Source organism: Gobio gobio (assembly GCF_949357685.1).
Source record: "Gobio gobio genome assembly, chromosome: 8".
Taxonomy (NCBI): Eukaryota; Metazoa; Chordata; class Actinopteri; order Cypriniformes; family Gobionidae; genus Gobio; species Gobio gobio.
In genome coordinates, this window is record NC_137114.1 from 39,218,815 (window position 1) to 39,230,241 (window position 11,427).

Below are 11,427 nucleotides of genomic sequence, written 5' to 3' on the forward strand. Positions count from 1 at the left end.
GCTTCTAGAAGAATGGTCAAAAAATCCCTTAAACACACTCCTTAACCTTGTGGAAAGCCTTCCCAGAAGAGTTGAAGCTGTTATAGCTGCAAAGGGTGGGCCAACTGCATATTAAACCTTCCGGATTAAGAATGGGATGTCATTAAAGTTCATGTGCATGTAAAGGCAGGCGTCCCAAAACTCTTAGCAATATAGTATGGATGGATGAATGGAAAAAGAGAAAAAAGATGTTTCATAGAATGAAACATAGATGATTCAGATCAAAACAGTAAAATATTTGTTTGTTCATTTACGAAATGTGTACATTTGATTGGAAAAAATATAAAACATATAGGACATAAAACTAGTATATTTAATCTCTCACAATGTATTATTAAAAGACTAGTCAACCCTGTTTCCATTTTTTCCCCCTGATTTATAAATAAACAACTCATACTGTTTTAAGCTAAACTCATAATCCTTTCAAGAAGTAAATGCTGCAAGAACACTAAAGTTTTTCGTCTTTTTTGTATTTTATATTTAATTTTGCAATAAACTGGCAACCCTATTGCTGTGATTTTCTCTAGTAAACAATCTGTTATTTAAAATAGTTATTTTAAACCCTTCTTTCTAATAAGACCGCAAACACAATGTAAACAACATGGTTATCGTCAACCCTGTTACTTACATTTAGATATATACAAACATATTATTTTTCATTAATTAGGCTAAAATAAATATATTTCCTTTGAAATGGAAAAGGCACCCAATTGATAGAATCACCATTCTGATATTATTTTCCAAACAGGGGGCAAACTATTAAGGATATGACAAATGCCTTCTAAAGCTCGCAAAACAGAAAATGCCCTGGTTATAAAGAGCTTGACATGCTCTATACGTGTCTTTGTTCTATAAGTGTCTTTGTTCTATAAGTATCTTTGTTTTGGATTACATCCATTCTTACTGTCCAGTAGCACGTCCTTTGTGATGTTATGTAACACTTGATCTTCTTTCCCACCCAATAAACTGACACAAGTTTATATACTTTAACCTTAAAGTGTTATCCTGTTATACTTTAACTTCAAGTGGTTCAAGCACTTAGCCACTTAGCCATTTATTTTCCATCCACCCTGCAACAGGAACAACTTGTCATACTTCGGGTGTTCACACTCACACCATAGGTATTTACCCAGACATTACCACACACGCTCCCAGGAATGACGTAGCTTTGCTTATTGATTACTGTTGTTCATGTCCTTTCACTGACTGCAGCCAGTTACTGTAAACAGTCTTGGAACAGATATAGCCACAGAAGACTATATGTGACCATGCTAGCTAATCCTCTTTGCTTCTGTGATCCCAAAGAGTCTGGAGTCCTCCTGGCTTCAGAGACTCAAAGGTGTTTTCTGCCTGATGAGCAGAAGAGCATGCAACACTATGGCTGGCGATACAAATTATTGTTGCTCTATGTAAGTAAGTACTACCCCTATACACATACTGTAAGAAAAACTAGAAACCTGCACATAATGCTTTCTTGATTATTCATACATTTCAAATGCTTTGTAGTTGCATCTTGTATACAAAAAAAATTTGCCTAAGTTTGTTGATTAGTTCTCTATTAATATGATGTATGAGGTTAGACTGATTTTGAATGTTTTATTGTTTTCCATGTTTTTGTTTTTAGGATCTTATTATAGTGAAAATCAGTGTTATTGTGGTATAACTGAGATACTATAGTTAATATTTATATTTTATTTGTTTTCATTTTAATTTGAGTGATTTGCTGTTGTCTTTTTATTGTTGTTTTTGTAAATATGTCTATATTTTAGTCTTCATTATGTTAATACTTTAACTTAAACTTCATGAAAATGAAGGTGTTTTTTATTTTATTTCAGTAAATTATTATTTTATTTCAATTAATACTTAATGGTTTTAGTTTTAGTTTAGTTAACCATAATAACCATGAATCCGACAGGACAACAACCTTGATCATTGTTTTGGACTATTTTAGCTTTTATTTTTGTGCCTCCCCATTATTCTGACTATTTTACTATATATTTTCTCTGTTTATGCATGTTTATAGAAGTAAAACAGATGTGTGTGCTTACATAATATCAGTACAGCAAAGCATATTCAAAGGGGCTGTAAGAATTTTCATGTATAAATCGCTTTTTTTACGGCCAAGTGTGAAGTCTGGGCTTGTAACTAAACTTTAAAAAAACGAGACCTTCCCCGACTTCTTGCGTTGTCTATGAAAGCCTGTAAAATTATTTTATGTGAAGGGTTTATCCCGAGAGCCTCTATTCCGAGTGTTGCACAATGTTCAGGATAAGGCCGAAAGAGACAAACTATAATCTCACATAGATATGTACTGTCTAGTCTCAAATATACGTAATAGTCAAACTATCATCATAAGCGGTGTAATTTTAATCGCCTCATCTGTTGACTTGACGCCGGTGAATTGGAGAGCTCGTGCAAATTGTTGTTGAGAGGAAAGCGCGCACATATCTAAACGTCACTGTGTAGCTGCAAAGGTATTTCCAATTTATTTTTTTACTTCTAATGCTGCATTCCAGACAGATGGGAATTAGGATATTTCCTACCTCCTTCTTGGAAATCACGTCTGGAAAGCCACTCAAAGTGGGACATTCGACTTCTGAACTCGGGGTACATCGATCAACCCCGACCTCAGCGAGACGCGTTATTTGACGTCATTTCCAATATGTCGGCCAGTCCTGCTTCTAATGAGCATAAACGTAAAAACAAACTTTAACTTTAGACAACATTAAGTTTATTGTAATGATACCTTCGTTTTTGCTTTTCTTCATCTATTTTCAAAGCGATTATTTTAGTTTTATTCTGTTTCTGCCATAATTGACCCCAAAATACAAGCCTTGTGTCATGGCGAAATCACTATGTCAACATGTGAACTATTTACTGGAACACTTAAAGGGTTAGTTCACCCAAAAATGAAAATTCTGTCATTAATTACTCACCCTTATGTCGTTCGAGACCCGTAAGACCTCCGTTCATATTCGGAACACAAATGAAGATATTTTTGTTGAAAGCTGATGGCTGAGAAAGGCTTCAGATAGGCCTCCATTGGCATTCAGTACACTTATACTCCCAAGACCGATAAAAGGCACTTAAAATGTCGTTACAAAGTCCATCTCACCACAGTGACTCTACAATAATCTTACGATGCGACGACAATAGTTTTTGTGCGCAAAAAAAATCAAAATAACACCTTTATCCAGCTTGTTATTGCCTTCCGCGTGTGCCTCCACGACGCATGCGCGAGAATTTGACGTAGCGCCGGGGTTTGGGAATCCATGAAATGCACACTCTAACCCCATTTTGAGCACTACGCCGAGACCTAAAGCACGATCAATGTAGAATCCAACAGCTGAGATACGCGCGTCTTCCTCTGATTGTAAACAAATCACTTCTGGATCATCTGTCCGAACGCCGGATCTGCGTCATATTCTCGCGCATGCGTCGTGGAGGCTCACACGGAACGCAGTAACAAGTTGGAAAAAGGTGTTATTTTGATTTTTTTTGCGCACAAAAACTATTGTCGTCGCATCGTAAGATTATTGTAGAGTCACTGTGGTGAGATGGACTTTGTAACGATGTTTTGAGTGCCTTTTATCCGTCTTGGGAGTATAAGTGTACTGAATGCCAATGGAGGCCTATCTGAAGCCTTTCTCAGCCATCAGCTTTCAACAAAAATATCTTCATTTGTGTTCCGAATATGAACGGAGGTCTTACGGGTCTCGAACGACGTGAGGGTGAGTAATTAATGACAGAATTTTCCTTTTTGGGTGAACTAACCCTTTAAGTCTGAAGTGGGACATTTAATTTGGGATATTCCCACGTCAAACCTCATCTGAAAGGCACCATAAGCAAAGAACAAAAATAACCGCCATGAGTAGGCCTATATCGGGGCCTTGAATCAAGTCTACGTTACGTGTTCACGAGTGCGAGCATGAGCAATAAGTTGCTGGCTGCAGCCACCTGTGTTGCTAATAAGGGTTTCTGAATTCTACATATAGCCCCTTTAGATGTACATGTACTTGGCTCAAAATGTTTAACAACACAAGCACTGTTGTCTAAAGAGAACAGTGCATCACTCACTGTGTAAAAAGGCTTGGTATTGCTGTCTAACTGAACTATCCTGTTCCGCTGTAACAGTTTGACGTTGTTGTGGATTCTCTGAAGAACACTGGACTCTGTGATGTCCGTTGAGATGTGTACTTTGTCATAAGCAACTCAGACTGAGGCAGGACAGTCATGAGTGCTGATACAGCCAACAGGGTGGATCTGGACCCTGATTACCACGCTGAACTGGCTGACATGGTAGCAGCCATGAATGTGGCCGCCAACAGACAGACTCCTCCAAATGGATGCAGGACCACCCCACATCGCCTCAATCTCTCGGATCGCAAGCTGTCACTGCAGGAGCGATCAAGTTACCAGAATAGCTTCCCCCCACGAATAGCCAGAAGACCCACTATTGAATCGAAGCGGGTGTCTATCTCTGATGGTGATGTGAGTTGGCAACATATGTTACCTCAGATTGTTGACCATCAATGAGGATATTCAGCAAAATATGGCGTTCTTACTGAAATTCATGTACAAGGGCTGTCACAATATCAGATTTTCACCTGCATGATTGTGGCTAAAAGAATTCAGGATATAGCAATTTATACACTGAAAAAAGTGTTTTAAGAGAAAAAAGAGTTTAGGATTTAGTTTTGAAACCATTTTCCCTCTGATATTAGTAAATTTGCAACTAAACGCAAAGACAAGTAATATATTGAATTAAACACCGTTTTGAAATAGAAAGGCTGAAATAGTATTTTCTTGTAAAAACGTATTCTCTAAAAATCTTTGTTTTATTTACCACCTTGAAAAAAAATAATTGTATTTTTTGCCCACTGATTAACACAAAAAATATGAATGTAATGAAATGTCAATATTTCATTTTTTAAATACCCTTTTCTACCTACAGGACTGTGTCCAGCTAAACCAGTACAAGTTGAAGAGTGAGATAGGAAAGGTTGGTGATTTCTATTTAAAATCCTAAATTGTTTTAAATAGTTATGATTTGTTGGCATAATCACACATGCATAAATATAAACATATCTTGTAACCTTCCTTTTTTTAACCCAGGGTTCATATGGGGTGGTGAGATTAGCACATAATGAAGATGATGACCAGTTTTATGTAAGCAAATATGTTTTAGAAAAAAATATATTTTATTTTATTGTCAGCATTTAGTTATTGTCATACATATAGTAATTATTAAAAGATAATAATATGCAACCCATTCTCACTGGGGTTGTTTTATATATATATAATCAATAAATATTATATATACATTAATATAGCAATATAATTGCATGATTTTAATATAATCTAATGTAATTCATTTCAGGCTATGAAGTTGGTATCCAAAAAGAGGTTAATAAAGCAGTTTGGATTCCCACGTAAGCAATACACATTTACATTTTGAACTTTTTTTCTTATGAAGTTCTGTCTTATGACTGCAGAATATTAATGTTAACATGTGATGTTGTGTAGGGCGACCTCCTTCCAGAGAATCCAATGGCTCACAAGAGAATCTTTTAAAGCATTCTGGCCTGTTGGACCAAGTATATAAAGAAGTCGCCATTTTGAAGAAACTTGACCATCTTAATGTTGTTAATTTAGTTGAGGTGAGTTAGATCTGTACTGTTTATTAGAGAATGTTTCACTATACAAGTTAACTAACCAAAACACTGTCTGTGTCTGTCCTGTGATATTTAACTGAAGGTTCTTGATGACCCAGCTGAGGATAACTTGCACATGGGTGAGTAATTCTGTCAGTCAGCAATCTCCGATATAGAAGACTTTGCTTTTTACTCTCTAATCTGTTTTTCTATTTACTCTTTGCATCCTTTTCTCAGTCTTTGAGTTGGTACCTAAAGGGTGAGTATTTGTACCTATAGTTCACAGCCCTACATATGCAAATTAAATGTTTCCTTTGTTTGATTTTTCTCTCATAATTTGTTTGACCTGACCCTAGTCCAGTGATGGAGGTCCCTACAGACAGTCCGCTAACAGAAGAAATGGCCCATTTCTACTTCAGAGATGTCATACTAGGAATTGAATACTGTAAGTTTCCCTAGTCTAGGGTATTTTATATAGTCTTGTATTAGTCAAATGACATCTATAAACTTTGTTTCATGTTTTATTTTTTAGTGCACTATCAGAAAATCGTACATAGAGACATCAAACCCTCAAATCTGTTGCTGGGGGATGATGGGCACGTCAAGATCGCAGATTTCGGTGTCAGTAATGAGTTTGAGGGGAATGATGCTCTCCTGTCGAACAGTGCAGGAACGCCAGCTTTCATGGCACCTGAATCTCTGACTGATCGGGACCTGAGATTCAGTGGAAAGGTTAGAAGACTTCTAGAATATTCTGGTTTACATACAGAGAAGACTTTGATTCTTTATCATTTACGATTGACTCTCATTGGCTTCAGGCTCTAGACATATGGGCAATGGGAGTGACGCTATTTTGTTTCGTCTTTGGAAGGGTACGTCATTTACCTGTGTATGTATCAAATACAATATTATTTTTCAAATATTATTATTCAAATACAAAATGTTAATATTTTGTTGTGCAGTGTCCTTTTCATGATGAATACATCTTAGGCCTGCATGATAAGATCAGGACTATGACAGTGGAGTTCCCAGACAAGTGAGTCACAAACCATTTTACATTTACGCATTTTGCAGACTCTTTTATCCAAAGCGACTTACAAAATGGAAAAATCTTGGCAATCGAACTCATGAGTTTGATGTTATTAGCACCATACTCTACTGTTTGAGCTACTGGATGGCTTTTCTTAGCCATGATAAGAAAACATGCAATTAAACATAACACTTTATCACATATTTATGTAAGCTTGTTTCCACTTTTTTTCACACAATTACAAGATTCGATATAAACTCACAATTTCTAGATAACTCAATTCTGGGGGGAATTATCCAAAAGCCACTTGAGCAATGTTATATATTTTGTTGACTTGTGTACTTGCATCATCACAAATGTTTCTAAGAATGTTTACATTTTTATCATGCCTTTCACACGCTAACTTCTCTCCGTCTCGTCTTCGGATGTGTCATTTCTTACGTTGCATGAGTGCCCACTACTGAGAAAAATGACATATTGTGGCTTTACCTACAGTTACAGAGTATTGAACTAATATTTAATATTTTGGTTTTTTTTATCAAATTAATATTTTCAGTGGTGGATGCCTGTTCCCATGTTTACATGTATATTCTAATCTAGTGGAAGAGTGGCACTTAATGAATATGCTTAATTTTTTTTTAAAGGGTTAGTTCACCCAAAAATGAAAATTAGCCCATGATTTACTCGCCCTCAAGTCATCCTAGGTGTATATGACATTCTTCTTTCAGACGAATAAAATCAGAGTTATATTAAAAATGTCCTGGCTCTTCCAAGCTTTATACTGGCAGTGAATTGTTGCTCCGTTAAAAGTCCATAAAAGTGCATCTATCCATCATATAACTGCTCCACACAGCTCCGGGGGGTAATAAAGGCCTTCTGAAGCGAAGCGATGCGTTTGTGTAAGAAAAATTTATAACGTAAAATATCTAGCTTCATTTTTGGGTGAACTAACCCTTTAATGTAATCCTTAATGTTTTTATTATATTAATATATAGATGTGATTTTTATCCGTAATATAACACAGCCTCTTATTGCTCAGTAAGTATCCTGTATAAAGCTTTCCAATACTTATCTATATATACTCAAAAGCTACTATTTGATCTCTTATGCCTAAAAAAGGTTGCTTTTATTTGATCAAAAAAACAGTCAAATCAGTAATATTATTACAAATCAAAATAACAGTTTTCTATTTTAATATATTTTAAAATGTGATTTATTCCTATGATGCAAAAGTTGACACTTAAGCATCATTACTCCAGTCTTCAGTGTCACGTGATCCTTCAGAAAACATTCTAATATGCTGATTTGCTGCTCAAAAAACATTTATTATTATTATTATCAATGTTGAAAACAGTTGTGCTTCATGACCGTTTTGTGAAAACAGTGACAGTTTTTTTTCAGGATTCTTTGATGAATAGAGATTTCTGAAGACCAACATTTATTTGAAATAGAAATGTTCTGTAACAATATAAAAATATGTATTTATTTAATCTTTTTAATGGATAAAAGTTGTGTGTAAAGAAAACCTTTTTGAATGGTAGGCTAGGTGTTTTGGAGAATAGATGGATATATAGTGGAGATCCCTTCTTATACCCTCAAAGGCTATTGTAAGGTTAAGTCCCCCTTATTTACTCATAGTATTTGAAACAGCCCATGTAATTCTTTTTGTATTGTTTGCACAGGCCTGTGATCAGTGAGGGGATGAAGGAGCTCATTACCAGAATGCTGGACAAAGTCCCTGAAACTAGAATCACATTACCAGAAATAAAGGTGAAATCAAAATAAAAGATTGCTGAGAAGTATTTACTAATGTAAAGGTCAGTGTTACTCTAACTGTGTGTAATCTGGTCTCTGTGGGCAGTTGCACCCATGGGTGACTCTGGATGGCACGGATCTCCTGCCCCTGGAGGAGGAGCACTGCACAGTGGTGGAGGTCACTGAGGAGGAGGTGCAGAACTCTGTCAAACTAGTTCCCAGCCTGTCTGCTGTGGTGAGTGCATCTGAGAGAGAAAAACAAGACAAAAAGCTAAAGTTATTTTAAAGAGATAGTTCACACACATCTGGTTCACTATCTTTGTGGGGACTCTCCATAGACATAATGGTTTTTATACTGTACAAACTGTATCTTCTGTCCCATTACTTTAACCATACCCCTAAACCTACCCATCACACACAACTTTCTGCATTTCCAAAAAAACTCACTCTATGTATGATTTATAAGCTTGTTTCATATGGGGACCTCAATTTAGATCCCCACTGTGACACGAGTCAGAGTGCATTCAGGTTGAAGTCCACACCGGGATAAAAAAAAACGAACATACACACAAAATAGATTCAAAATTATTTTACTAACTTTCTGATTTAGCCAGTAAATAAACAATCTTATCCGTAAGTCAACAAACAGAAAACCAATGATGCAATAAATGAAAATAAGATTTATTCATGCTGCATGCCTTTGAAAGAAGTCTCTTATGCCAAAAAAGGCTGCATTTAGTGTGTACATTTTAGCGGCATTTAGTGGTGAGGTTGTGATTTGCAACCGCCCACCACTCACCCTTCCCTTTCGAAGCACAAAGAGAAGCTACGGTGGCCGACAGCAGAGAGTAGCTAGCGCTCTGTAGAGAAGTTTGTCCATTTAGGGCTACTGTAGAAACATGGCGGCGCAAAATGGCGATTTCACTGTAAATGTAGATAGAAATGGCTCATTCTAAGGTAATAAAAATATACCGGTACATTATGTAAAGTCTTTATACACCACTGAAAACATAGTTATGTATATTATATTGCACTTCTGTCAATAGAATACTACACACTGCACCTTTAAACAAAAATACATTAAAAGCAAGCAGTCAAAATAAAATTCAGGTTTTGGTGTTGAGGGAGGAGGGCAAGGACTTATGGGCTTTTATTCAGAGTAAAACAAAAGCAGTAGGGGAAAATGCAGTCTAGCGGCGAGATGAAGCATGGCACATCATACGACGTCCTGTGAAATAAATCCGAAATCGTCCCCTAAACCTTCATTCACTATTCACTATGTTAATCCACTAATATAGTTCACTCGAAGGAGTGAATGAAAATGAGTGTACATCAGCTATACACTCGTTATTGCGGTGCAATGTGGGATTGAATGAGCGCACTCATTAACGTCCACTATGGTTTCGGACAGCACCACAAATGGCTGTCCCCTCAAATAATGCCCTATTTGAGGGTATAGGGGGCGATTTCGGATTTAGCCATAGAATACAGGGAGAATAAATCTGGAAGCAAACAAGGAGGATAACGAGGGTGGACAGATGAACTAATAATAAGGTAATGAAGGGGATTGAGTCATGACACTACACCGGGAAGCACATTGAATCAGACCATGTTTTACAGTGCATGTCTAAAATTTGCTTTGTACGTATTTTAAGATCCTGGTGAAATCCATGCTGCGGAAGCGCTCCTTCAGTAATCCCTTTGAGTGTCCAAGCCGCAGGCAGGGCAGGTCTATGTCTGCCCCTGGAGGTCTGCTGGCGTAAGTCGACCCCTGCATGTCATTGCATCCTTCATTATGCTGATACTCAGAATATCTGTGACACTGATATGTTGTTCTTATTTCTCTCAATCATTTCTGCAGGGATATGTCACTGTTTCGCGCTTTAAGGTATCACACAATAGACCTCACTGCCATGACAATAAGCTAATTTTAGCATTTCAAATTGAATGCTCATGTTTGAGTGTGTTTGTACGACATTAATGTTTTTGATGGTCTGTGTCTCCAACAGCAGAGGGAGTAACAGTAACGGGAGCAGAGAGGGGGAGCTGGAAAACCTTATTGAGGATGAAACGTTTTCATGAATTTTTCTGATTGGTCCAGTTGTGTGATTAATTGTGTGACTATTTTGTTCCAAACGGCAGTGGAATTTTTTTGATGTACTGGACACAGCAAGGATAGTTTAAGAATAGGTTTTGAGGTACCTTTAAAATATAATGCTGAATCTGGTAATACGTACTTTATATTAGAGTAATATTTGCATTTAAGTGCCAAATTTAAAGAAGTTTTGATTTAAATGCATATTTAAAAGATATCAGTGCATTTGTCTTTAGCATATAAAATGTCAGCAGCAGTGATGGTTTTGCTGTGCAGTGGAAATCAGCAAAACTTTGCATGAGAAGTATGGAAGTCTATGTGTTATATAAAATATCTTTATGCTGTTTTATTGTTGTTTTAATTTTTGTAGGTTTTGCAGTTGTAACGTGGTATCACAGAATGGTCTGTAGTTTGTGTGATGGAGCTCCTGAATTTTGTGAGTTTGTTGTTGCTTCCTGGACAAAACTACTTTATGTATATAAGTATATATATATATTATGAAAAAGTATATATTTATATTGAAGGGCTTAAAAATGCTCACTGTATATGTATGTGTATATATAATATATATGGGTGTGTATGTATACATATGTGTATATAAGCTATATAATATTATAAAAAATATATAATATATTTATATTGAAGTTTAAAATGGTCACTGGCAAAACATATTTTGCAATAAAAATATATTATGTAAATTATGAAATATTAAAATGGAAAAAAAACTATTAGTAATCACTACAAAAGTACTCTTATGCCTCCATGAGGTTGTTCTCTGATTAGCAACACAAACCCCAGGGACTCTGTATGCCACTCTTTTTTTTAATAACTGTAAGGGAGATTGTATATCAGGA

General features: G+C 36.2%; 1 protein-coding gene across 2 annotated transcripts; it reads left to right on the forward strand.

The window, feature by feature from the left end:
- Positions 1-1,046: 1,046 nt before the first annotated feature.
- camkk1b (calcium/calmodulin-dependent protein kinase kinase 1, alpha b) lies at positions 1,047-10,921 on the forward strand. 2 transcript variants are annotated; one of them, XM_079824590.1, is made up of 18 exons: positions 1,047-1,160; positions 1,345-1,448; positions 4,174-4,530; positions 4,994-5,041; positions 5,155-5,208; positions 5,420-5,471; positions 5,566-5,699; positions 5,797-5,833; positions 5,931-5,952; positions 6,050-6,138; positions 6,226-6,425; positions 6,512-6,565; positions 6,656-6,729; positions 8,406-8,493; positions 8,585-8,713; positions 10,134-10,237; positions 10,340-10,366; positions 10,488-10,921. In XM_079824590.1, the coding sequence occupies exons 3-18, from the start codon at positions 4,273-4,275 to the stop codon at positions 10,558-10,560; spliced, it is 1,443 nt and encodes a 480-aa protein (XP_079680716.1). In that variant the 5' UTR covers positions 1,047-1,160; positions 1,345-1,448; positions 4,174-4,272; the 3' UTR covers positions 10,561-10,921. The 2 variants fall into 2 exon arrangements, with proteins under 2 accessions (XP_079680716.1, XP_079680717.1); XM_079824591.1 differs by having other exon boundaries at positions 1,128-1,160; positions 1,345-1,452.
- The last annotated feature ends 506 nt before the right edge of the window (positions 10,922-11,427 follow it).

Coding starts and splice junctions, on each gene's coding strand:
- camkk1b (XM_079824590.1), top strand. CDS start 4,273: ATGAGTGCTGATACAGCCAACAGGGTGGATCTGGACCCTGATTACCAC. Junction 5,042..5,154: donor TGAAGAGTGAGATAGGAAAG/GTTGGTGATTTC, acceptor TTTTTAACCCAG/GGTTCATATGGGGTGGTGAG. Junction 6,426..6,511: donor ACCTGAGATTCAGTGGAAAG/GTTAGAAGACTT, acceptor CATTGGCTTCAG/GCTCTAGACATATGGGCAAT.